The sequence below is a fragment of the Cornus florida genome, unplaced genomic scaffold, assembly GCF_030987335.1.
Source record: "Cornus florida cultivar Cherokee Brave unplaced genomic scaffold, ASM3098733v1 CherokeeBrave_3.0.0_Hap2_Chr05, whole genome shotgun sequence".
NCBI classification, from domain to species: Eukaryota; Viridiplantae; Streptophyta; class Magnoliopsida; order Cornales; family Cornaceae; genus Cornus; species Cornus florida.
This window is the reverse complement of record NW_026775575.1, coordinates 59,269,853-59,297,668: the sequence shown is the minus strand read 5'-3', so window position 1 is coordinate 59,297,668 and position 27,816 is coordinate 59,269,853. Positions and strand designations below refer to the sequence as shown.

General features: G+C 35.4%; 1 protein-coding gene and 1 non-coding gene across 3 annotated transcripts in view; one reads left to right on the top strand and one right to left on the bottom strand.

Moving 5' to 3' along the window:
- The window catches only part of LOC132306575 (F-box protein At5g07610-like), a 43,216-nt gene extending 20,130 nt beyond the window's left edge, over nt 1–23,086 (bottom strand). Inside the window, exons 1-2 of one of the 2 annotated variants that reach the window (XM_059804010.1) lie at nt 22,400–23,081; nt 20,881–22,187 (exon numbers count right to left, since the gene is read on the bottom strand). In XM_059804010.1, the coding sequence (XP_059659993.1) occupies nt 21,011–22,187; nt 22,400–23,046 (1,824 nt within the window). In that variant the 5' untranslated portion in view covers nt 23,047–23,081 and the 3' untranslated portion in view covers nt 20,881–21,010. Of the gene's footprint in view, nt 1–20,880; nt 22,188–22,399 lie in introns of those variants that run through there. The other variant, XM_059804009.1, reaches the window with a different exon arrangement.
- Nucleotides 15,478–15,581, top strand: LOC132310666 (small nucleolar RNA R71). The gene has a single exon (XR_009482669.1). It is a non-coding gene; the product is annotated as a small nucleolar RNA R71 (small nucleolar RNA).
- Nucleotides 23,087–27,816: the final 4,730 nt, after the last annotated feature.

Here is a 27,816-nt window from a genome sequence, read left to right as displayed (position 1 = left end):
ATCTAATTTTGATAATCGTGAATTCCCATGGAAGACCATATGGCGATCCATTCTTTGTCTGGATCACTAGTTGGGGTAAAATCCTGACAATTGATAATCTGAGGAAAAGGAGCAATTGTTTTGTTAATTGGTGTTGCCTATGCAAGAAGGATGGGGAGTCAATTGATCACCTCCTTATGCATTGCCCTGTGGCGCACGACTGTTGGAATCTTATTTTTGGGTTGTTTGGCATGCATTGGGTAATGCCACGATCTACTAAGGATTTGATTCATGTTTGAAGAAGATGTCGTGTGAGAAGGGAAGTACGAGATTTTTGGAGAATTGTCCCACATTGCGTATGGTGGTGCATCTAGAAGAGAGAAATAGTAAAATTTTTGAAAGGAATGAGTCGTCTACAGCAATGTTGAAACTTTACATTCTTCGTTCCTTTTCCAATTACATGAAGAGGAGTTCTTGCTCCTCTTCTGATGATTTTATTATTTTCTTGGATTCTTTGGGGCCTTAACCTTGGTCCCACTTTTTGTATAAGGGACGAATTCCCCTCTTGAACGCCTTTTTATTTTATTATTACTTATCAAAAAAAAAAAAAAAAAAAAAAAAAAAACAACTTCAATATTACTTTATTGCATTGGCATGAATGGAATTCCATGTTTACCTTTTATTTTGACTTGGTGGGGCCCACAATGATTTTATTCGTACTTTTATCCTTTCAATGCAAAAAAAGGGTAAATTAGGAAGGTCAGCAAATAAAGTGAAATATTTTTGGAATAGGACAACTATTATGGGACAGTTCAAAATGAAAAATTGGACTATTAATATAGGACGGGGGAGGGAGTACAAACTAACCGTACATCCCATGAAATGATAAGATTCTGAAAACAACGGGTATAATAAGTTGGGCACCTACCAAGTGCTTAACCTGACCCAAACACTCTAGAACATAATGGGCACTTGTAAACTTTATGATCCGCATTATAGGCATTATCATTTCTGGGTTGTTTCAACTCATCTTCATGGCCTTTAAAGCTGTTCATGATCTTTTGACTAGTTCTGTGACCACCCAATGCTTGAAAATTGAAATGATCTGAATACTTTGTTGCAGTTCTCACATTGGTACTTTCCCCGAGTCTGACCAAGTTTGAACCCGTCTAATTCATACGAAGTACTCCAAGTATCTCTTGACAGCATCATGAGACACAAAGCAACATCTTCTTCTGGACAGAGACCGAACTTGCCGGTTCAAGCTCAACCATTGACTCAGTTGAACTGGGTTTCAACCTTGTGGTTTCCTCACTTTAAACATTTGAACGTATTATTGAAGTATATTATTGGCTGCATTTTCTACATTCTCTATCGTCTCCTACCATGTGGGTAGGGTAGGAATTATAGGAAGACCCATTTTTCTTATAATCTTTGTTAGAAGACTTTGGCTAATGACTAGAGAGAGAAGTCGATCTTAAATGCAATAAGTTTGGTCTTTATTTGGAATTATTTATTCTCATTTCTGGTTCGTTGAATCCCTCTCCTCTTTTCTCTTTTCCTTACTCTGCTGAAGCAATATAATAAAGTTAAAGAGTGTTTTTAGTTAGAGAGAGAGAGAGAGAGAGAGAACTGATATTACCATGTCTGAGATTGTCAAAGAAGGTTGGAGAAAGTCTGTGTTACAACTGCAACTCCACTCTCTCAGAATAAAGGTCCCTCTTACACTAATATAAATACATATATATACATGTAAAATCTTTTTCTTCATTGCATATGGTGTTAATTATAATTTCAAAACAATGTTTATCTTGATCACGCCCTTCAGTTACATTTTAATAGATGTTTCCTTGAATAATGGTTGCCTTTGGTTACTGACCTGACCTTTTCATATGATCTACTTAATTCTGTTTCGAAAAAAATGGTAGATTATAATTAAGATGGCAGCTGCTAATGGAGTGAGGCATGTTTGGGGGGTTGGTCATAATGGGTTACTCTCCATTCCTGCTGCATCAACTGTTATACGTGAAAGAATTGGTTCAAATGTAAGATTATTGGATTTGAATCTTGTAACTTTAAAAAGTCAGTCACAACCTATGAACTTCTGTAAATTTCAATACAGGGATCTAAGCCAACAGGAGCTTTCATTTTGACAGCAACTCATAACCCAGGTGGTCCCAAGGTACCAGCCAAATTTGCTTCATTCATTAATTTTTATATTGCGATACTGATCCACAATTTACCTTTCATATAACAATAAAAGATGTGGTTCTTTTATTTTATTTTATTTTATTTTTGAAGGCATTCTATCATTGGTGGTAGATATTGGTGGAATGCATCTCGCATTTAGCACATTCTGTCACATTATGTTCTGGATTAGGGGATGCAAAGATTGTCTATTCAAAATCTTGAAGGGTGCAGTAATTGAAAACAATTGCTCCATGTTTGTCCCATTTCACAGCTGGGAGAACAATGTCTTTTATTTAATTTTCTGGTCCCTATAGTTTAATTTGTTTTCCACGTTATCTGCAAGTCAAATAACATGTTAATGGACTAATTTTTATTCCCTAAAGTAGACTTCTTAACATCAGCATGCAACTTACATACATTCTTTGTTTGCTGAGTTATGTCATTGCCAATATGCAGTGAAGTTGTCCAAATGTTCTGCTCAATATTCTGATTGGTTGAATTGATTTGCCTCAAAAATATGATGATCTTGCTTTTGTAGAACACTGAAACCCTAGATTTTTAGTAAACAAAGATATTCTCTTTCTCAAGTATTTACCCTTTTTAGATGATCGAAAGCTTGTGTCATACCATAGACTCATTATAAATTTTTAGGTATTATATGTAGCTTACATGTTTTGGTAAGTTGAATTTTTATAGAAATATGTTTTGAAACATATTGGAAACCTTTCGATCAATCGAGGCTTACTGAAGTTCAAAGAAAATTCTTGATAAAAATTTGATGGATTTATCAATCAATCGAAATCTACTGGAGGGCCCTTTGAGCTATTGATTGACCCATCAGTTCATGCTCATTGTTCTTAATAAATACTTTTAGTTTAGAACCTCCTGTTCAGATTTCAATACTTTGAAAAGTCATTTTTCAAAAACAAGTTTGAACCAACACTTTGGGCCTCACCAATATCAAAGCTAGGTTATCTAAGGTCATGACTCTTTTGACACAATTCAACCAAGGTTTTGAGTAGGAAATTGCCAATACATGACTCATATACCTAACATAAATCCATATGATAAAATGCCATATCGTTTGGTTATATTATGTTTTTTTGTTTATTTGTGGATTGTATTTATTTATATATTCTTTACTTTATGTCTATTCATCTATCTATATTTGACACACATTTGATGTTGAAAGATAGAATGTCTATCCTAAGAGCATCCGCACCAGCCTCTCCTAATTTTGACTCTCTAAAAACACCATATCAGTTTTTTCAAGAACCACATCAGCAATTCCAAGAGCCACGTCAGCAGTTTTCGCTCTCCAAAAACATGCACTCCATCAGGCTCTCCGAATTTTCGCTCTCCGAAAAAAATAATAATAAATAAATAAATTTTTTTTTTTTTTTTTTTTTAACTTTTCCTAAACGGCTATATTTTTAAAATTAAAATAATGAATTGGAATAAGAAAATAAGTATTAAAAAATTCTATGGGAATAAGTAGATGAATTTGTAATTTTAATTTTTTTTTTTTCACAAAAAGTGTAAAAAAGTTTTTTTTTATTTAATTTTGTCCCAAATAAATAAGGATTACAAAATAAGGATTAAAAATAATGAATTGGAATAAGAAAATAAGGATTACAATTTAAAGCAAAAATAATAATAATAAAAAAGAAAACAAATTTTAAGGAAAATAAACCAATAAAACAAAAGCTTTTTGAATTTTTTTTGGCCCAAATAATTTTTTTTTTTTCGATAAATAGTGCCTAAACAATATATTTTTTATTTAATATATTTTTTTTTTATTTTTTTTCCAAAAAAAAGAGCTCATTTGAACCTATTTTTAGGTTTTTTTAAAAAAAAAATATCTGCCAAACAGCGCCTTAAGGCGCTGTTTGGAAACTGCCTTGCATTTGGACAAAAAAAAGGCAGCCCAAGCGGCGCCGTTTCAAACCAGAAAAAACGAAAAAAAAATTATCACGATCGCGGGCCGGCTCACGGTATTCCGCGAGCCTAATCTACGCACCTCGAGCCGGCCCGCGATCCTAATCTGGGCCCTACCATTTTCACGAGCCCGCTGGAGTTGCCAAAGTTGGTTTGGCTCGCGCAAAGGGCCTTCCGCGAGCCCACTGCGGATGGCCTAAGAAGAAAACAATGATGTTTGATCTGCCATTTAAGCAGTGAAATAGCAAAAAAAATTTCAATTAGAGTTTTCAGATAGCTAATCTCTGATATGTATGACCTGCTTCTTAAGCTTTATAAATATTCTTAGATTGCATCATGCTGCTTTACTGATTGCAATTGCTTGATATATCTATATTCCAGGTGGATATCTCTGCAATAGGCATAACAAACATTGAAGGACCAGAGGGGCAATTCGATGTTGATGTTTTTGATTCAGCCAGTGATCAAGTGAAATAGATGAAGTATGCTTATCTTCTGTAGCCAATAAGTAATGGGCCATTCATTTTCCAAGACCCGATCAGTATGAAGTGCAGAACAATTGCCAAAAACTAATTAGAAAATATATCTACACTACAGACGATTGAAGTGACTTAGTTTCGCGTTTATGCTGTAAACTCTAAAACATACTACCTCCGTCACATAATAGTTGTCTATTTCGAAAACTTTAACTCACTACCACCTTTTATTTTTGAATCTCAATCATTTGATGTCATTTTTAATCATATTCCTTTTATATACTTATATACTACCTATATCCCATATTAGAGGTCTATTTCAATAATTTTTTAAGTAGACAACTAATATGGAACGTACCGAAGGAGTGTGAAATTAGTCTCTTTTTGCATACTAATAGTAAATGTTTTTGACTGGCAGCCCAAAAGTTACTATCAAGTCTCTGCTGATTGTTGCTAGACTTTTATTTCATCAAGAACATAAACTCAGCGACGTACACTCAATTATAGTTTATTTGTTTGGACACTTGATCTGTTGAAGAATTTAGGAAAATAATTGTATAGAAAATAGTTGAACTGTTACATAATTATATCCAATATTATTTCGACCAGTGTATTTTTGTGTGGTAAGCATGGATTGTAATTCGATATTAATTAAAAAAAAAAAAAACTCAAAAACTTGGGTCAAGTATTATACAGTACATATTTTAGATAATCAAGATTGGAGAGAAGTCAAAAAAAAAAAAAAAAAGAATAAAAAGGGAAAATCACAAAACCCCCTTGTGTTTTCAAATTTATGCATAAACCCCCATTACAATTAAAAAAAAAACCCACCACTAATAAAAGTGATTTACTCCATTAAGTCAGTTCGAATTTTCTACATCAAAACCCACTTCTATAACTCATGCCTTGGAAGTAAATTAACGTGGCAGTTTCAAATAGCAAACCTAACCATAACCATGGCAACTTAAACGTAGAAAACATGTGTTGATTCAAAACATTCATACCTCTTTAGAATGATTCAATTAAGTAACTCATGCCTCGGAAGTAAATTAACATGGCAATTTTCAAATAGCAAACATAACCATTTTTTTTTGCACAAAATCAGCATCACAACCATGGCAACTTAAACATAGAAAACATGTATTGATTCAAAACATTCATACCTCTTTACAATTATTCAATTAAACATGTAAATTGCACTTTAACCACCTAAAGCACAATCATCATGTTACTACATTCAAACCCTAACAACTGGAAGAGGAATTCAAAGAACAAAAGAATTGAGGTTTAGAAAACTCCTTACCTCAAATCAAGCAAAACCCCCAAAAACAGCCCTCAAATTCGAAAGTCCAAGGTTGCCCAATTGAGAATCAGCTCCAATCAAAATGAAGCTCTCAATGAGCTCATCAATTTTGCCTTACATGGCAAAATAAAAAATTAAAGGAAAAAGGGCTTGAAAATGGAGTTCTAGAGAGAGAAAGAGAATTGAAGAGAGGAGGAGGAGCTGCGGCTAGAAGGATGTAGAAATTTGCAGAATATGGACTCCTTTGATCCTATATGAAGTGGGCTTGGTTAAGGGTGGGACCCACCTTGACCACCAAATGACTAAAATGCCCCTTTAGGCCTAATAATGCACTAAACATGCTGTCTAGAGAAAAGGAGCTTGTGGCTGGGAGAAGAAGAATTTATGCAGAAAATGGACTCTCAGTCCTCTTTGTGATGGCCTTGGTCAATGGTGGACCCACCTTGATCACCAAATGATTAAAAATGCCCTTTAAGCCAAAATATGCACTAAATATGTTAAAATGATACCATTCAGGACATAGTCACATAAATACATTTCAAATAATATAAAAAAAATTTAAATAAGTTTAAAAAAAAAAAATTTGAAACACGTAAATCCGGGCATGGGACCTACTCAAGACATTCCAGACCAAAAATTCAAAAAATAAAAAAATGACCCAAAATGTATTTCTAAGAGTCCTAAACTCAAAGAAATACTCAAAACAACTATCGGAACTCTCGTGGTACGCTAACCGATGCATGACATGCAAACCGAGGCACAAAAATAAAATAATTCGAAAAATCAAAAAAAAACTAGAAATATGGAAAAAAAAAAAAAAAAAAAGTGAAACAAACATATAAATATATCTATATATATATATCTTTGGTCACCTTCTTCTTCCTCTTCTTCCCTCTCTCTTTAGATCTCTGCCCCTTTTGTAACTCACGTATATGTAAAAAGCTTCTTCTTTTGACTATTACATATATATATATACATATATACTAACTAACAAAACCTAACCTAAGACTAACAAAAATAATAATAAAAAAAAATAATATCCCCATACATATTATTTTACCAAATCAATATCCACATGATATATATATATATATATATATATATATATATATATATATATATATATACACACACACACATATAAATATATTTATATATTTATTAATATATACACCTTCTCATGCGCCATAATTCTAAATAACTTATCTAGAATTTCTTCAATTAGCCCAAACCATGATTACTTAAAATAAAATAAACCAATTAATTAAATAAACAAATTGCACATAAACAAATAATGACAAGTAATGCACATTAAATAATTTAATTAACCAAATTAATCAAATAGCCACTTAATCATTTAATAAGAACAATTAGCCAACTAAAATAATTAAAATATAATTAAAATAATAAATTAAATGCTCCAAAAATTAGGGGTATTACAAAATCATACTCACAACTTTATTAAACTTCAACTTGGTCTTCCCTGCAGAGCTACTGGTCGCTGTAACTGTGCCACTCTAACTTTCGGGTAACTGCCCTAGAATTAGCAGTGCTCGAACCTCGTATTTGAAGTTGTTGTCTTCTCATTTTTGATGTTGAGGCTTCTGACTTTGACAACGTCAATCTGACGGTGCCAAGAGTCTTCCTATCAATTAGTTCCCAATCCATATCATTTGTATAATCTGGCTTCTTTCCCAAAAGTTGATATTGTGATGGCCCAAGTTTTACAAAACCCGGTGATCTAACAAGTGACCCGAAATTGACCCAACAAAGTATCCCAAATACGGAAGGGAAAGAAAAGTGAAGTGGTCTCTAGTTATGAATATCATCTCTAAGATCCAAAAGTGACTTCCCGAGAAGCCACGAGACTTAAAAGAAAACAAAAGCGGAAACTAAGTTTTAAAACGGATAAGGCACTTGACTAGGGTAACATGGTCTTTTTAAACAAAATTGGATGCAACCGTGCATACCAATGGATAGACAACGAAAAATTAACAAAGTTAGACTCAAAAATCGCTTGATTCGGAGTCCGGATGAAGAAGATATGGAATCTCGAAGTTTTAAAAAAAACGACCAACCTGTGCTCAGTTGCGATCGATCGCCAAATCCACGGGCAGTAGCCAAATCCAAATTTTAGAAATGAAATGTGCCAAATGCGATCGATTGCAAAGTTTTGCGAACGATGAAAAAGAACCAAAAAGGTGCCCTACGAACGATCGCAATAATCAATGATCGATCGCCGAATCTGCGATCAATCATGACTGGGCTTGCTGCGACCGTGAAGTTTTTGAAAACGTCTATTTTTTGAAGCAAAAATTATTTATTTTGAAAAAAAGTTATGAAGCAACCACCCACCCAAAAAAAAAATAAAAAAAATGAGCTTTCAAATCACCTATGGTTCGAACCAAAAATAGTATGCAACCTAAAACGCCCCTGACAATGAATGGGTTACTAGAGTATAACATGCTAAAATTTCATCATACATTCCATTAATCAAAAGAGATTGGCCCTTAGCCTCATTACATATATGTTAAAGCAACATCAAAATCAAATACTTACGGACATTTAATACATATCAAAGGAAACCAAACAAGCTTCTAAAGACCATACATCCATGGTTTGCAAAAAAGAATCAAAAGAGAACATGTCATACATTTGCATGCTTACAAAACCAAAAGTGTCAACAACAACCAAGCTACATAAGAGTTTAAGATTGATGTCCATCCATGAAGAGAACTTCTTTACTTGAAAATACAATGTCAACTAGTGTTGGTAATTAAAATTACTCAATAGGAAAATGAACATGCGTATAACCTAAAGTTTCAATATTCTTGCAAGTTCAACATAGACAAATACAATGGAATCATTCCACCTAATGTCTAAATTCAAGGTGCACTAAGGGATCATCCTAACCTAACTTGAACTATGTAATGAAATTCACAATGCAAGAATATACTAAACAACATTAAAACCACAAATTACCAAAATCACAAGTCACAATTAAACATTGGTTGTTAACTTGAAATTGAATGCAAAATCAAATAGTGGAAAGCTTGGACATTAAATCCCGGAGTTTAACTAAAACCTAAGCGGTTATTTCAGGCACTAACCCGCTGGGAGACCACCTGAGTGCGTACTTTAAATTGGGGAGAACTCGTACCTCCCGCATTGAAGCCGGACTCTAGCCATGTCAAAGGTAACAATGTCCCAAGTGTTTCCAAGATCAACAATAAGTTCATAACTTATACACAAGTAATTAATGCATGAGGCCACTTTCCATGCACAAGTAGGGTTAAAGCCATACAAACCATGTCTTAGGATTTCAAGTCTAAAATGGCATACAAAATGTCAAGTCCTCAATATGTGATATAATACACAATACAACATTGTCAACTTATCCAACTAAATCATATCTCCAAATACTAAATTAACAACAACATAGTATTAAATTTACAAGGTAATCATTAGTAATAATCTACAAGAGTTTCATATCACAAAAACACTAAGAGGATAAACATATTACAACCCCTACCTCACTAGAGATGTGATTCTCTAGAATCCAAAAAAAGTTGTGCAGAGGGAAAATCCAAGAATAAGGCCTCCAAAATGATGATCCAAGGAAGCTAAATGCTTTTAATGGTGAGGTGAGATGGTGAGGATGGTGAGGGGAAGGTGGTCAAAATGAAGGTAGAAGTCTAGGGTTTTTAAGCTCAACAATGGTGGTTAGTGGGGAAGATGAAAAATCACATCTTTTCCCACTAACTCAAAAGCTCAGTTAGCCAAACACAAACACACCAACACTACCACTCTCACACACAAACATATCCACTCCCTTTACTTGTCACAATCTTAGGCCATCTCACAAGAGTTAATCATAAACCTACACTTATCAAAATCTTAGGCCTCCTCACAAGGCTTAATCCTAAGCTTACACTTGTCACAATCTTAAGCCAACAAGTGTACCAACCAAAGACCAACAAATAGGTGAATCCTCACCCTACACTTGTCACCAAACAAGGCTTCCAAGTGTCTTCACCACAAAGCCAACAAGTGGTCCAATGAGAGTGTGATACTTGTCACACTTTCCAAAACTTGTAAAATGGTCCTTCCCCAAAATATCTCACAAAATAAATTACAAAAATATCCCTAGAGAAAAATATCTCAAAACCTTAAATATATAAAGCACTCCAAAGTGCAAAAATGTTTCCGAAGAAACTATGCATCCATACCTCTCAAAATGAAAGACTAAGCTAACATGTTTTTTTACAAAAGTGAAACTACACATTTCATGAAAATAAAATAAGGTGAATGCATGCGATGCCGAAAATCAAATCCGAACTCAAAACCCTACCTCGGGTCTTCAAAACCCTAAGGTTACGCGAAAAAAAAATTAAATAATTAAATAAATAAAACAAAATAATAAGAAAAAAAAAATGAATGCCGAAAAACTGGGAAAAGAAAAAGAAGACACGGTTTTCACAACCTCCCCTCCTTAAAAGGATTTCGTTCTCGAAATCAAGTCATGCCTGAGATCACGAACAAACCTAGATACTGAGAACGAACCTCCTACTCGAGCTCCCAAGTAGCCTCCTCAGCTCCGTGATGTCTCCATAAAACCTTGACTAATGGAATGGTCTTGGTCCGTAAGACCTGCTGCTCCTTGGTGTCGAGAATCTAGACTGGACCCTCCTCATAGGTCACATCATCATCAACAACAACATCTATCCACCTCAAAACATGTGATGGATTCGGCTCGTACTTCCTCAACATAAAAACGTGGAAAACATCGTGAACCCTATCCAGATCTGGCGGTAACTCCAAACGATAAACAACTTCACTAATGTGATCCAAAATCTGAAATGGTCTAATGAACCTAAGAGACAACTTGCCTGTTTGTCGAAATCTCATAAGCCCCTTGCGTGGAGAAATTTAAGAAAAACATGGTCTCCTACCTCAAAAGACAAGGATCTCCTCCTCCTGTCAGCGTAATTCTTCTCTTTACTCTAAGCTGTAGTCAATCCCTGTCGAATCAACTTAATTTTCTATATAGTCTCAAAGACAATGTCGAGACCCAAGGCGACTGTATCACTTACCTCGGTCTAACAAACTGGAGATTTGCAATCGGCCGTCGTTGGGTTTTGTGCTCAGATATATATACATTTCGGTACAAGACCGAATCAAAGAACCACATGCGGTCGAGCAGGTAGGTCCGGGTAACATAAGTATCAGTGGCGGTAGTAGTGCCATGTAGAGCTGTGGCTATGTCTACAAAGGATGGCCTCTGTAGAATCGGGTAATCAACCCTTGAAGGACAGGTATACGGGCAGTGAGAGGCTGTCACTAATGTCTCGACAGTGATAATGATAGTATGCCCATCAATAGTAGTTTGCAGCTCAGCCAAGTTACTCGGACTCAGCCTCAAGTTCTGGTAGAAGAGCCTAACCAATCTTGGATAGACAGGGTTGGCTACTGGAGCAAAATTGGGTGAGAGATGCCAACAGTAGATCTCGTTGTACGACCACTTTGTCGTGGCCGCATGTGCGAAGGCGTCCTCGTCAACTTTGGACTCATGCACCACACTCAGGCGCGCAAACTTACTGGTAACCCTGTCTCGGACCGACAGCGGGCCCAGCTGGATGTAGTGGTGGTAGTACAGGAGTAGGTGCTAGAGGTGGCTCGGAAGGAGCACTCTCAGAAGAAGAATCAGAAGGCTTAGACTGGGCCTGAACTGGTTCCTTAGTCCTAAGTCTAACTCGACGACCATAGGTTCGGTTAGTTGTGGTCTTGAACCTAATCATGGCCTGTAAAAAGAGAAAATACTTCCAATTAAAGTCAGTAACAGAAAGTGGTATATAAGATGTAGAAATGGAAGCATAATGAATAGAAATAGGCTTATCAAGTAAAGATAGACAACACAACTCTGAAATAATGCACAAAACAAATATTACAGCAGGAAACATATGAATCTATTTATGCAAGTGGAGATGCAAGCCATATTTAGACAATGAATGAACAAAGAGGATACTTTGATAACATCAATCAACGTAAAACATGCTAGAAATGATAAGTATAAAATGCAACCAATGTGAAAAACACAGGCATTGGGCATGAATATGATAGCATGGAACACAAAAAAAGGTACAGGGGCATGTATTTGCAAAGCAGTGAATTTCGAATGATCATAAAAAAAATGTGATCGATCCAACTTGGATCGATCATGGCATGTATTGGATCGATCGTGCTCTGATCGATCAGAGCATTGGTGTGATCGATTGAACTTGTTGGAAATTGAAAAATCACCCTTTTATGACGTGGAAGACACGGGGTGAAGGCCAATGGTCACTTGAAGGCTCGTGACCCCCTATACACCACAAAATAACAAGATTGGTCACTTAAAACGGCACGTGACCCCAAATTTAAATTTGGAAATAAAACATAATACACACACACACACACACACACACACACACACCCATATATATATATACACATGCTGAAAATCTAAAAATGGCAACATGGACGCATATATATACAAAAATCTAACATTCTACTATCAAAATCACATCAAAATAAAACACAAATTGAAATGGAATGGGAAGAACCTACCTTGGTCGATGAAAGAAGTGGAGAGAGAGGGAAGATGTGATCGAAAATAGAGATTTAGAGCGTCGGGAACCTCGCCGGAGGCGGAGGAGATGGTGGCTAGCTTCGGGAGGAGAGGAGAAGGGCTTGTTCGATCATTAGAATGATCTAAATGACCATTGGATCTATTTTTAAAAACTGTTCCCGACATGTGTGATCGATCACATAGTCCATTCGATCGATCATGAAAGTGCTCAGATCGATCGAACTGCAAAACGACAATTATATTTTTAAAAATTTTTGAATTTTGAAAATTACAAATCTTTTTGAATTTTTTTTTGAATAAATAAAAGATAAAAATAAAAATGAAAAGTCAACGTCAACAGAAAGTCAAAGGTAGGACTCCGAACGACCAGGCTTGGATTGATCGAACCTTTGGTCGATCCAATGGTTCAAACGATGGGACAGAGGCCTGAAATCTACAGAAAAGTTCGAACGATGGGACAAAGGCTTGAAATTTGCAGAATTTCAAAATTTTTCTAAGTATGGAAGTGAGATCGATCACAGGGACACTTGGATCAATCAAAGTGCACTTGGAATGATCGAACAGAAAGTTCGCACGATGGGACAGAGGATTGAAATATGCAGAATTTCAAATTATTTTCTAAGTGCAGTGATAAGATCGATCACAAAGCACTTCGATCATTCGAAGGCATTGTTGGATCAATTGAACTGGCACTAAATGCCTCATTTTGAGATGAAAGTGCAACAAATCCCATGTAAAGTTTCAAAACAGGAGTGGGTAACCTTGAACCCTATTTAGACGATGCAAGAATGAAGAACAAAAAGAAATGAAAGAGAAATAGGATTTGAAAATCCTACGAATGCTTATGTTTAACGTCTCTAACAAGATGTTGAGCTCTTTTAGCCTAGATCAAAAAATTTGTTGGACATCCCCTTCTCAATGGGGTGAAATGAACTTTGAACCCCACCCAACAAATCATTCCCGAAGGAAATCGTTAGATTCGGTTCAAGTATACTTGATGGTTTTAGGTCAAAAAGATTTTTGGGCTTCCATGCCCTTTTTACATTTCATTTCAAAACAATATCTTTTGAAGATTCATTTGAGAGTAAAACCCTTGGTTTTTCAACAAGAGAAAGCAAGTCAAGTTTTTCAACATTTTCCACAACATAAGCCTCTTCGTGTTTGTCTATTAAATTAGGGGTTGAATTGAATATGTTCAACTTCACCTTCATATTGCCAAAAGAAATCTTCATTATCCCCGTCCTACAATTTATGTTGGCATTGGCGGTAGCCAAGAAACGACAGCCAAGGATAACGGGGATTTGGCATTTCGGATTGGCAACCGGCTCCGTGTCAATGACTACGAAATCAACCGGGAAGAAGAATTTATCAATTTTTATCAAAACATCCTCAATTATAACCCAAGGCTTTTTGATAGATTGGTTGGCTAGTTGCAAAACTACTGATGTTGGCTTTAAATCACCCAAACCCAATTGGATATACACCAAGTATGGAAGAAGATTCACGTTTGCCCCTAAATCTAAAAAAGCCCGATTAATGGCATGGTCACCTATAGTGCAAGATGTAGTAGGTGAACTGGGGTCTTTGAACTTGGGGAGAGTGTTATGTTGCAAAATTGAGCTAACTTACTCGATGAGGACAACTTTCCTTAGTACTTGGCTCTTGTTCTTTCTCTTTAGAGTGCACAAATCTTTTTAAAATTTTGCATAAGCCGGAATTTGTCTAATGGCATCTACGAAAGGAAGATTTATTTTAACTTGCCGAAACACTTCAATTATTTTATTTACTTTGCCTTGTTGTCTTTCAAAAGATGTGGACGCTTTCAAAGCATATGGGAATGGAGCCTTTGGCTCAAAATATTTCTCAAAAACATTTGGTGATGAATTCTCAATAATGGGGTCCTTTTTACTAAGTGAGGAGGAATAGGATGTGAAATGGGAGGGGTGTCAACGCTAGATTGCACCGGTTTACTTTCTTTATTAGAAACATCAACTTGATTATCAATCACCTTTTCATTTCTCAACGTAGTCACCGCATTAACTTGCTAAAGTGAAGGACCTTCCGTTTGGGAAGTTGTCTCCACTACGAATTGTTGCTTAGGTGCGGGATTAAAAGGCATTTTCCCTTTTTCTTTTGCATTCAATGTGCTAGCTATTTGCCCTACTTAGGTTTCTAGCTTGGCAATTAATTGTGAGTGAGAATGAAGCAATTGAGTGTTGGCCTCCAAAATACTTAAAGCAGATAGAACTTTTTCCTCAAAATCAGGACTTCTAGGATGACTTTGAGAATAAGATCGTTGATTGGGACCTTGAGAATTTGAAAATTGATTCACATTGGTAGCTTGATAAAGCGGTTGATAACCTTGAGAATTTTGGCCTTGCAAGTGCGGTGGAATGTAATTCCCTTGAAAACCACCTTGGGGAGGGTTTGAACCTTCCCCTTGGCCTTTCTAAGAGAAATTGGGTTGATTTCTCCACCCGGGATTATAATGATTGCCATAAGGATTATTCCCTTAATTCACAAATACGGCATTGACTTGTTCATGATGTTCATTATGCACATGTCCATCAGGACAATTGGAAGTAGTATGTAGCACACTTGAACATGTTATGCAAGACTCACTAGAATGATGATGATGAGGGGAAGAAGACACTAGATGGGCTGAATTTTGATTGATCAAATATTAATCAAACCTTTGAGCTAAAGACTTTACCTTGGCAACTATGTCATTAGAATTCTCCACTTGATATAAGCTAGAATTTTTTTTCCCTCCTACATTTGCACTCCTACCATTTCTAGAGGACAATGATCGATGCATTGAGTTTTCACTCATGCTTTCATACAATCTCCACACCTCATCATCATGCTTATCCAAATAGGACCCTCCCATTGAAGCATCAACCATACCTTTATGGGTGTCCGACAAACTTTCATAGAAATGTTGGACAATTTGTCACTTAGGAATGTCATGATGAGGACATTTCTTAAATAAGTCATTCAATCGTTCCCATGCTTCATGTAACATCTCCCCATCCCCTTGTGAAAACTCACGAATAGAAATACGCATGGCATTGGTTTTGGAAACGGGATAGTACTTCTTCAAAAACTCTTTTTGCATTTCCGCCCAAAAAGTTATGGAAAGATGTCTCAAATTATTAAACCAATACTTTGCTTTATCTTTTATGGAAAATGGAAATAGTTTAAGCTTTAATACCTCTTCTGGCATGTCCATGTATTGCACAGTGGAACAAATTTCAAGAAACTCATCCAAATGCTTATATGGTTCCTCATTGGTTAGTCCAAAATAGTTTGGGAGCATTTGGATGGTTTGTGACTTAATTTCATAGTGATGTGCTCTAAATGGAGGAAGACGAATGCATGTGGGTGCATTATATTTATTAGGCACATAATGATTTTTTAAAGTAATGGGAGGATTTGCAATTGGTTGCCCTTCATGAGCTTCATTATTACCTTGGATAATGGGTGGTGGAGGTGGCACAAAAAGTGGCCTTGGCATTCCCAATAGAATTTGGTCTTGTGGTTGAGCAGTAAGAGGTCTAGGCATACCGAGAGGAATGTGCATATTATCATGTTGTTGCACATTAGGATGAAGCATGTCTTATTGGTCTACATGAACAAAGTCTTCAATATGATCGTCTATTGATACAATGGATTCACTTGAATTACCCCTATCCCTTGGATTACGCACAATTTAGTCGAGATGAAGATTCAAAAGGACAAGAGGGCGATTAAGTGATCTCCCACCAAGCATGTACAATGCAAGTCAACACAAACAACAAACACAACAAATAGCAAATAAACTTCCCTTCCACAACACAAATCAATTAACACAAAGCCTCTACACATATTGTTCCCATACTCCCATGCTTTTCAACAATGCAAGAAATTAAGTTGCTTCCACACGGGCCAATAATCAACAATAAAATAAAATGCCTCCACACGGGCCGATGATTAATTAAGTTAGAGGAGTTTAAAAATGCTCACAAGGATCCTTAAGCAATTTCAAGAATTTTTAAGCCTTTTTGCTTTGCTTTTGCAATTTAATTTTTTATGTTTTTTATACTTTGATTGCTTTTTAAGCTTTGCTCGAGGCTCCATTGATTTGCTTCCCTTTGCTCCAAGTACCTAGTCAATCAAAAATAACAAAGTGAGAAACACAATAAAAATAAAATAAAAACAAGGATCAAAAGAGTATTAATTCCTATTCAATTCATAATACGGCATTGCTAGTCCCCGGCAACGGCGCCAAAAACGTGGTGTGGCTCGGGCCTTGTGCTCAAAATGATGTAAAAAGTGTGAGTGTGTGAAGTGGCCACCACATTTAAAATTTATAAAAATCACTTAACACTATAATATGTAGTATAAGTGAAAAATGATTGTCCTAAGGGATTTGCAAGGTACTACGGAAACAAATTCGGGTAGTAGGTCGAATGATCAAAGTAAGTGGTTTGTTGGTTAAGTTATACTATGATTTAATTAAAAATAATGCAATAAAAAAATAAGCTCAAGTAAATGAAGAGTAGAGAATGAGAGAGGGGTCTTGGGACATAGAGTTCACCTCTAAGCTTTACCTCACTAAATATCTAATATTTGTCAAATTAGAGGAATTAAATGTTGTGAAACAAGTATGTGTGCCATTAATTGAAATACTAAACATGGATGACAAAATAAGCATAGATTGTTTAATCAATTTAGTGAGTAGCACAACCTATCAAATTAAGCCATTAACTATTCAATGAAACCCACAATTAATGCACACAAGAGTCTAGATAAATATACTACTTGCACTCATAAGCATGGATCATCAAACAATAGGAATAAATTGTCTACCTATCTAGGAAATTAAAGCAACTACATTACAATTATACTGGTGACAAAGAAATTAAACTAATTAAACTAATGAGGTAGCACAAACCATCAAGAAATAAGCATAATCCATCAAATAAAATACAAGAGTGATCAATTAAGCACCATGCATTGACCAACACTTGATCCATTATTTTAATACACATAGACATGCATCAAATGTAAAGAATCAAGTGTAAACTCATAATCATCCATTCCATCACACATAGACATATGGATAGAATTGAAAGATTAATTGGAAACATTAAACCATATAAATCATGTAGAAACAAGATTTATATAAGCACGAGATCAATACAATAATTACCTTACAAATCTCCACTAATTACAAAGTATTAAAGTTTAGGAGGCAAGCCTAGGGCTATCTCTAGTCCCAAGAGAATGGTCTAGTCACTCATGGTTGTTGTCATCCAACTCTCAAGGGCCCTCTTCATGGTCGAGTTCATCTTCCTCCTCTTGGTGTTCTCGATAGAAACCCTAGAATTGGAAAAATCCTCCCCAAAATGTGTATATTCTCTCTCTAATCTCTAACCACTATATCTAACTAACTAACCTCTTTACTAAAAATAGTCAAATCATTTATATAAGTAGCTCAAATGTCACCCCAAATGGTTAGACCTTGTGCACTAGAACCTCCAAATGATTGCACCATGAACACACCTTCAATTGGGCTTTAAATCAGTTTTGCACGATTTTTGAGGCAGTTCGATCGATCATACTGTTGCTTCAATCGATCGAAGTATGGAGGCGCACTTATTTGGATAAGGACAAAGGCTGAGATATTTACGGGGAAAAAAACAAAAGTGGTTATGAGGATAAGATTAAGGGGTTCGATCGATCGAAGAAAAGATTAGATTGATCGAAGAGGAAATTTTTCCTAAGGATAAAGATAAAAGCTCGATCCATTAAGGCATGTTTGGAACGATCACAGCGTGATCAATCATAGCATGGTTCGATCAATTAAACAGGGATAATTTCCATCATTTTGCTTCGACTTTGTTCCTTCTTTTCACTAGACTTTTGATTGCTTCCTCCAATGCTCTAATTCAGCTGATTTGGCTTATTTTAGGACTAAGTACTTAAAAAGGAGAAAAACATAAAATTAGACTAAAGTGAAAAAATAAGATAGAATAATGTCTTAATATTCTCAAGATTAAAAGTTTAAATGTGCACTTTTTTTTAGTGCTTATCAAATCCGCTTCACACTTGTTCCTCTCTTTGGATGGTTCTAATTAAAGACTTCTATAGACAAAATAACAAATCATAATACAATTCGGCAAAGTGTGAAATCCTAATACAACGCTGACGACCTAAAAATAAAATAAATTTATTTAACTTATAAACACAATAAATAATTAGTAAGATAAGAATTAGCCTGTTAAAATAGCGGTTGATGATGCAAATCTCATCACCCACGGCCAAACGATCGGAAGCAAATTTGATCAGAACACAAGGGAAATGGCGAGGCAGGTAGAAAGTTGTCTTTGCTCGCGTCTGTGGAGAAACAGAGACACCGCCGGCGAAGCTGATCAGAATATACAATACAGCTACCGGCAGATCTCACCAGAACAGAAGAGCGTGGGGTACGGTGGCTGAGATATTGTCAAAGATTACAATTTGAAAACCTAGGAATTGGTATTATGATATATACATGCAACATTGACATTATAATATACACACCAGTTGCGAATCAAAGGGATACACCAGTTGCGACTGGATTTGATCCAACGCCCCAAACCAAAACGATCTTACACAGCTTTAGATTCTTACTTTGGCAAGTACAAAACCCATACCACTGTTCCTCTATCGGATGTCTCAAATTAATTAGGCAAAAATATAATGTAAATTCCTGAACTATTTTAAAATTATAGTAAACTCCCTTGGATTATTCTTATTACATATCAAACACTAATCTATCAAAAAGTTACAATATGACCCCATCCAGTGACTAGTTGTCAATTTTTGAGGGTCAAAATTACTTATTTACCCTCACTTATTTATTTATTGTAAAAGCTATTAGATATTAGAATTGAAAAATACCAATAATACCCTTCATGAAGGCATCTTGCAATTAAACAATAGGTTTTTTTTTTTTTTTTTTTTTTTACACTTTTGCCTAATAATAATAATAACAATACTAAAAGAGTAATAATAATAATAATAATAATATCAATAAGAATAGTAGTAATAGTAATAATAATAATAATATCAACGAGCCAATGACCTAGTGGTATCAACTTCTTACTTTTCAAAAATAAGTTAGGAGTTCAAGTCTCAAAAGAGACAAGTGTAGTTGAGTACCAACTAGAAAAATAATAATAATAATACTGTTAGTAGTTGTAACAACAACCAAATGATAATAATAATTTTTTTTTTGGGCACTTTTGCCTAATAATAATAATAATAATAATATAACTAATAGTAATATCAATAATAATAATAATAATAGTTGTAATAACAACAATAAAATAATAGTAGTTGGCGTCTTAGGTATTTTCTACTAAACTTCCGTGATCACCCTTTCCTTTAACATTTTTCAGGTCATGGAAATAATTTTGTTGATGACCGACCCTCACAAATATAATTAAGATTGACAGGAGCATCTTTCAATAATTTTGTAACTAATGCATAGTTAATGATGATCATTTGTATAGTATTATATTTAGGACCTTAAGGATCACAAAAGTGGTATCTATATTCAATTGGGATTGCTTTTGATGTATCTTGGGCATGTAATGATAACTAAACTTATTTATTATCAAAGTTGTAAGTTTGGGAACGAAGCAATGTTTAATAATGCATCCCGACCTTGTAAATCCAACGCATGACTTTGTTAATTGATCATTTATTCATGCTCGTTGGTTAGGACATGGGTACTATGGTCAAAATGACCAAATTGTTGCTCGGGGACAGGATCAGAGTCGAGAAAGGGGCAAAAAGACAATTTCTGGGCTCCTCCGAGGGTAATACTGTCATTTTGAAGGAACAGTATCAGAATACTAATTATTCTTATTCTATAATATAACATCAACTTGCTTATGTTAACATTCGGCCTTGCTTAGTTTATAACTTCAAGAACAGTTTTATGTTATAGAAAACTAAAAATAAAATACTGTACAAAAAAACTCTGTTTGGTTCAATTTTCTGAAAAATCAATTATAAAAGAAATCTATTTTCAAAAAACTATTTTCTGTTCTGAATTCTTGTTTTTAGAATTATAAATCAAACAAGTCCGAAACTTCTTAAAAGCGTGATGTTTGCTGTCGTAGCCAAAACAGTAATCATTTTTACTTTTAAGTTAAATATGTACTGATACTAGTCTTGCCTTCTAAAATTTTCATTGTTAGCGAGCAGTATAATCTTTTCTAACAATTAGGGGCACAAGGCAATTGATTCCCAACTTTATTGTGAATTCTGTTTCATGGTAATAAAATGTCCCGTGTTAATTTCAATATTTACTTCTTATTATGCAAATCCAGTTCCAATAACCATGCATTATACAAACCTTTTTAACAAACATTGCTAATGTAAAGTACTGATTTCGAAATTGAAGTTAAAAGTTACAAAACAATGAAACAAACACCCAATCAAAGTAAAATGTATTGTTGGTCAAACTGAGAGGAGTGTCTCAATGTATCGATGGATCCTACAGCTTTTATACCCCCCAAGCTGCTGCTGCGAAGAACCAGGATGGTGTACTACATCATGAAGCTTCTTAAATGTGTCATCCTTAATGTTATAGGAGATGATCATATTAGTGCCCACCAATAACACCAAAAACACATCTCCTTCATCTTTTCCATGAATTAAACCAAGCACAGACATTGTTTGCGGTGCGATCATCTCCTGTGATACAAAATTAAGCATCATGTTAAAGTTAAGTCGATACTTCAATGACCACTTGGAGTAATCTCTTTCCAGCTCTGAGACTTCAATATCAAATCTGGTGCCCAAAAAACTGCGCCCAGTAAGATACAAATAACCTCTAGACTCCCCGAAATGATCAATTTCCGGAAATGGTGAAGATGGCATTGGAAACAATCTTTCTTGATCAACATCAAAGTATTTGGAAGGTTCATCTGTCCAGAGGGAAATCCAATGTATTGAACCATTGCAATAGACTCCATTATCCAAGTCCACTGAGGGGAAAGAATAATGATCATCAGAGGGCGTCCCCCATGCATTGGTTTCTGACGAATAAACATGAATTTGATACAAACCATTGCCCTTGCGTAATCTCTTGAGTAATCTCTTGAGCAAAACAACTTTGTAATGAATTGATTTGGAAGGATCAAAAGCCAAATATAGAGGGTCGTCACGAGGATATGTAGCAAGGGAAAAGGGCCAGGGAAGTGTTTGGGATTGCTTGGTAGTAGGATTGTAAACTTGGTAAGATCGGGGCATATAGTTTGGTTCTGAACACAAGAGTAGAAAACCATTGCAGGCGTCTATGATTGTAATATCCACAGTATACATATTGGGAAACCGAGCTAAAGACTTGCTTTTCCCAACATCATCTGTGTCTTTGAGAGGAATGTATTTGATTTGCTTCCGGGATACAGAGGTGAAGAAAAGACCGGAGATTTTGGGATCATGGAAATGTCGTTGACGCTTTTGCCAGAGGAGAGGGAAAGTAGGACCGGAGATTAGAGAGAACCATGTTTTCGAGACCGACTTGAATCGAACCACAGATTTCAGCGGCAGAAGCACAAGGATCTCCACCACCAGGTCCTCGTTACTGCCAATGATTTCAGCAGCGGCAGACTGTCTCTGTGCATTCCGGCACCTTTTAATCCCAAAACCCATCAACAAAGTTGAATTCACTTCAGAATTGTTCCTCTCTTTGGATGGTTCTAATTAAAGACTTATATAGGTAAAATAACACAACCTAAAAATAAAAATAAATTTATTTAAAATATCAACACAATAAATAATTATTTGTATTTGAATAACAAAGATAAGATTTAGCCTATTAGAATAGCGGTTGATGATGCAAACCTCATCAAACAGAGACACCGACTGCCAAGACGATCGGAAGCAGATCTGCGGGGAAACGGCGAGACAGGTCGACTAGCGTCTGTGGAGAAACAGAGACACCGCCGGCGAATCTGATCGGAATAGACAATCGGTATGTATAAAAAACCGGCACCGGCAGATTTGATCAGAACACATTTGAAACGGCGAGACAGGTAGAACACAATTGAAACTAGAAAGTTGCGATCTTTGCCCTCAAGTCTGTGGAGAAACAGAGAGAACCCCGGCGAAGCTGATCGGAATAAACAATCGGTAAGTATAAAACCGGCAGATCTGTTCAGAACAGCAAACGGCGAAAAAGGTAGAAAGTTGTGGTCTTTGCTCGTGTCTGTGGAGAAACAGAGAGAACGCCGGCGAAGATGATCGGAACACACAATACAGCAACCGGCAGATTTGACCAGAACAGAACAGCGTGGGGGTGGGTGGTGGCTGAGATGTTGTCGAAGATTACAATTTGAAAACCTATATGAATTGGTGTTATGATATATACACGTCAGCTGCGAATCTAAGGGATACACCAGTTGCGAATCACAAGGGAGGGAGCCACTGGATTCGATCCAACGGCCCAAAAACAAAACCATCTCCGCACAACTTTCCTCGGTTTGTCGCATACCACTGGATTAGTAGATTCCAGTTTTGGCAAGTGCAAAACTCAACTTTCCTCAGTTTATCAACTGTATGTCTCAAATTAATAGGCAAAAATATAAAGAAACGCCCTAAAGTTACAATGTGACCCATTGGGTGACCGGACGTCAATTTGTGTTTATCATATGGTCAAAATTACTTATTTATCCTCACCAATTTATTTATTGTAAAAGTTATAAGATATCATATTTGTAAAATATCAATAATGCACTTCGCGACTGCGTCTTGCAATTAAGCTATAGTTCATATTATTTATTTTTTGTGCAATTTATAGTTCATATTATTTATTTTTTGCACTTTTGCCTAATAATAATAATAACAATACTAAAAATAATAATAATAATAATTATAACAATATATATATATATATATATATATATATATATATATAAGAATAATAGTAGCGGTACTAATAATAATAGGGTCAAGTACAAAAAACACCTTGAAGTATGCTTATAGTGCATATTGCACCATTTTTGTGCAAAAAACACCCCTAAACTATGACATTTATGCAAATAGGTCCTCCTTACACATTTAGGATAAAATTGGACTAAAATGCCCTTAGTGACACATTTTATAAAATATATAAAAAATAATAATATGATGAGAAACGACTAAAAAGGTACCCAAAACCCATCTTCTTCAACTACAATACAGTGAAGAGAAAAAAAAATCCCAGGAATATCCATGTACAGAGCACTGTAAGAATAAGAATCGTTTTCGGTGCTGGTGAATGGGTTGGAGGACCACACGGACTGTTTAAACTCCATCTCTTTATATATATATATATATATATATATATATATATATATATATATATATATATATCAATTGGTTTAATTGAGGAGATGAGGAGATGAGTCCCATTTGGATATATATCAATTGGTTTAATTGAGGAGATGTTTAATTGAGGAGATGAGGAGATAAGTCCCATTTGGATATATATCAATTGGTTTAATTGAGGAGATGAGTCCTATTTGTAAATTAATTGATATATATATGAATTGGTTTAATCATCCTCTTCGCTGCTCTTTGCCGCCGCCACTGCCCTCTGCACCGCTATTCTCTGCCACCGCCACTTCCCTCTACCATGCCGTTGTTCTCTACCGCCGCCGCTGCCCTCTACCACGTCGTTATTCTCTGCCGCTGCCGTTGCCCTCTATCGCGTCATTGTTCTCTGTTTTCTCTACGTTGTCAACACCACCAAGGCACACAGACACCGCTTGTGATACCCCTCGATTCTAGAGCCACGGGTGATCAACACAGATCCGAGGGATACCAAACAATTAAGTATATAAACAAGCATAGAATACAAGAAAAATTAAAGAATAAATAATAATTAAGCTGAAAGAAACTAAATAATAAATTCATAACTTAGTAAATAAATCATCCTCTAAATAGAATAATTCAAAACCTCCGATATCATTACAACTGGGGAATCCATCTAGTGGACCCCTAATAATATCGCAACTGGACAAAAAACTAAACTGTAATGAAAACCCAAACTAAAACATAAAGAAGAGTCTTACGTAGTCGGAAAAGTGAATAACTGTCTCTGCTCAACACGAATAATCTCTAAGATTGGAACTGTCGAACACCTAAAAAAAAATAGTGGGTCAGGCCCACGAACAAGTTCTACTCTACTACAATCCAAATAGAGACCCGATACACGTATACATCCTAGTTAACTCAACAATAGCTAAATCGTCCATACATATATATACACACTATAGGATGCTCACTGGACTATAAGTCTGCCTCAACTTGAATAGAAGGTAACATGCAAATCGCACATGAAGTGGGTATGAGTACCTAGACCTACTAGGGCACATAGATGTCTACTATATCCAATTATCCAACTTAGGCAATATATACACCTAAACCATGATCCTGAGACTCAAGCTCATATCATGACACCATAATCATATATAATAAGTCCGTATAAGCATAAGATAAAAATGTCATCCATCTGATACAGTAGCCTAACATAAATAAGGAGGACTTAACTCTATGGTTAATCCATTCCCTTATATATCCAAGTAGGTAGGACTTAATTTTTATTAGTTAATCCATCCCTAAGATGCCACCATCCCATACTGGTGCATCACATCTATACAGTCCAATAATTAATGAAATAATTAAAATAAAACATCAATTAATTCCAGAAACAAGCATAATAAAAATAAGATAAGAACATGATCTTATTATACTGTCAATGCATGATTAAAATCATATATCATCAATTTAAATTGCTAGAATAATACTAGGCAATTAAACCATCCATTAATAACATGTAAATTTAATTAAAATTTCACATTGTTCATCGTTCCATAGCATATAATTATTAATTATGCTTTCTAGTTATTTAACATGCTCATTGTAATCATTTAAATTACCCATACCTACATAGCCCTGGAATATCCTAAACTTCAAAACAGTAGCTAAAAATCCCAAAATATTAAAGTAACAGCTATGGAGCAAGCTCTTAAATCAGGGAGCAAGCTCTGTCCTCTTGGGAGCAAGCTCTCGACCTGAGGGAGCAGGCTCCCAACTCCATGGAGCCGGCTCTCTTCCTGAGAGTCGTCAAATTTCAGTAGGGAGCAGGCTCTCACCCCTTGGGAGCCAGCTCTCGACCTGCTCTGCACCTTCTTCCTCGCTTCCGACGAGTTTCAACCATTCTGTTCTCTATTGATAATGATTCTAAGAGTCTAAACTATATCCTGAATCATTCCAGTAATTTATATAAATCAATTATGCATTATTAACAATAATCAAAACAATTAAATCATGCCATATACTTCAAGATCAATCAACTGTAAACAAATTCACATAACCTTGTTTTAGATTAGAATAAGCATGAATAAAAGATTAAATTTAAAGTCTGATTAATTCCTGGAATTAAACTAGGCCTGTATAGAAACACGAAGTTTAAGGGAAGGAGTAAGAGAAGAACTTGCCTCAAGTTTCAGATTGAAACTTAATCTTCTTTTTCCTAGATTTTTCGGCGAACTCTGATTGCTGTTAAGCCTCCTACTGCTCTGGTTCTAACCCATAAACAAACCCACTTCCTTCCTCCTTGGTCCAGCCCCTTCTTGGTCGAAACTCTCTCCATCTTCTTTCTGTTAATTCTCTCTCCTTTATATAATACGTGATATGCTTATATCCTCCTACAGACCTTAAGGATTATATATCGGCTTTGCTACTACCATAATCCTAGTCATGCCTTTTGTCTGCTAACTTAAGGGAAAAAAAAGAAGAAGAATAAATTAAAAATAAAAGAATAAATAGATATAAGTCTGTACGTGATGAAAAAACATATATATATATATATAAAATTAACGTATAACTATATATACATATATACACACACATAACTAACTATAATTATTAATATTAATCATTTAAAATATTAATAAATATAATATCCATAAATATGCATATATACCCATATATATGTGTACTACATCCCATGGGTAATTATCCATACCTAATAATAATCCTATCCAAATAGTCCATGCGACCCATTGGATGGTCCATTACTACTAACCATAGCCCAACTCCTTTTTATATAAAACATAAAATAAAACATTTAAATCCTAACAATTAAGCTACACATAATAAACATCATCAAATAATAAATAATTCAATTAAAGCATTTAAATTCAAATTAATCAAATAAGCCTACAAATTATATTTAACCACTTAATTAAATTAAATAAATAAACAATTAATCAATTAATCAATTAAATAATTAAAAAATACAAATAAAACAAATAAATAAATGCTGAGACTATCCTTTTAAAATTAGGGGTATTACATTCTTCCCCCCTAACAAAAGGAATTCCATCCTCGGAATTCGCCCTTATTTTCATCCATTATTTCTGAAAAGTGTGAGCAAATGACATCTTCACGTTCCCACGTGGACTTAGCCTCATTGTGGTGACTCCACTGGACACGTATTAATGGTATGACCTTGTTGCGAAGAATTTGATCCCTACGGTCTACAATACGATACGGTGGCTCCATATATATTGCATCCGACTACAATTGAATCTCACCAACATCAATATGTTGATAATGATCAGTATCTCGCAAAAATTTCCGTAACATGGAAACATGAAACACATTATGGATACGATCCAAATTGTCCAGAAGTGCTAAACGATAAGCTACTGCTCCAATTCGATCTGTAATCATAAAAGGACTGACAAAACATGGTGACAACTTCCATTTCTTCCCAAAGCGCATTACTCCTTTCATAGGAAATACTTTGACTAAAACTTGATTTCCTACTTGAAACTACAAAGTACGAGTACGACAATCTGCAGAGCTCTTCTGCCTACTCCGGGCAGTGCGCATGTGATCTTTAATAAGAGCAATCTTTTTTGAGGTATCCTTAATGAATTCAGGACCCAAAAGTTTACCCTCTCTAACCTCTATCCAACAAACAGGATATCGATACGGTCGGCCATATAATGCCTCAAACGGTGCCACACCAATAGTCTTCTGAAAACTATTGTTATATGCAAACTCTACAAGTAGTAAATAATCCTCCCAGTGACCTTTAAAGTCAAGGACACACGAACGAAGTATATCCTCCATGATCTGATTAACCATCTCGGTCTGTCCATTTGTCTGAGGATGATAAGCATTGCTAAGATGCAACTCGGTACCCAAAGCCTGCTGAAAACTCTTCCAAAACCCTGACACAAAGCTTGAATCCTTGTCTGATATAA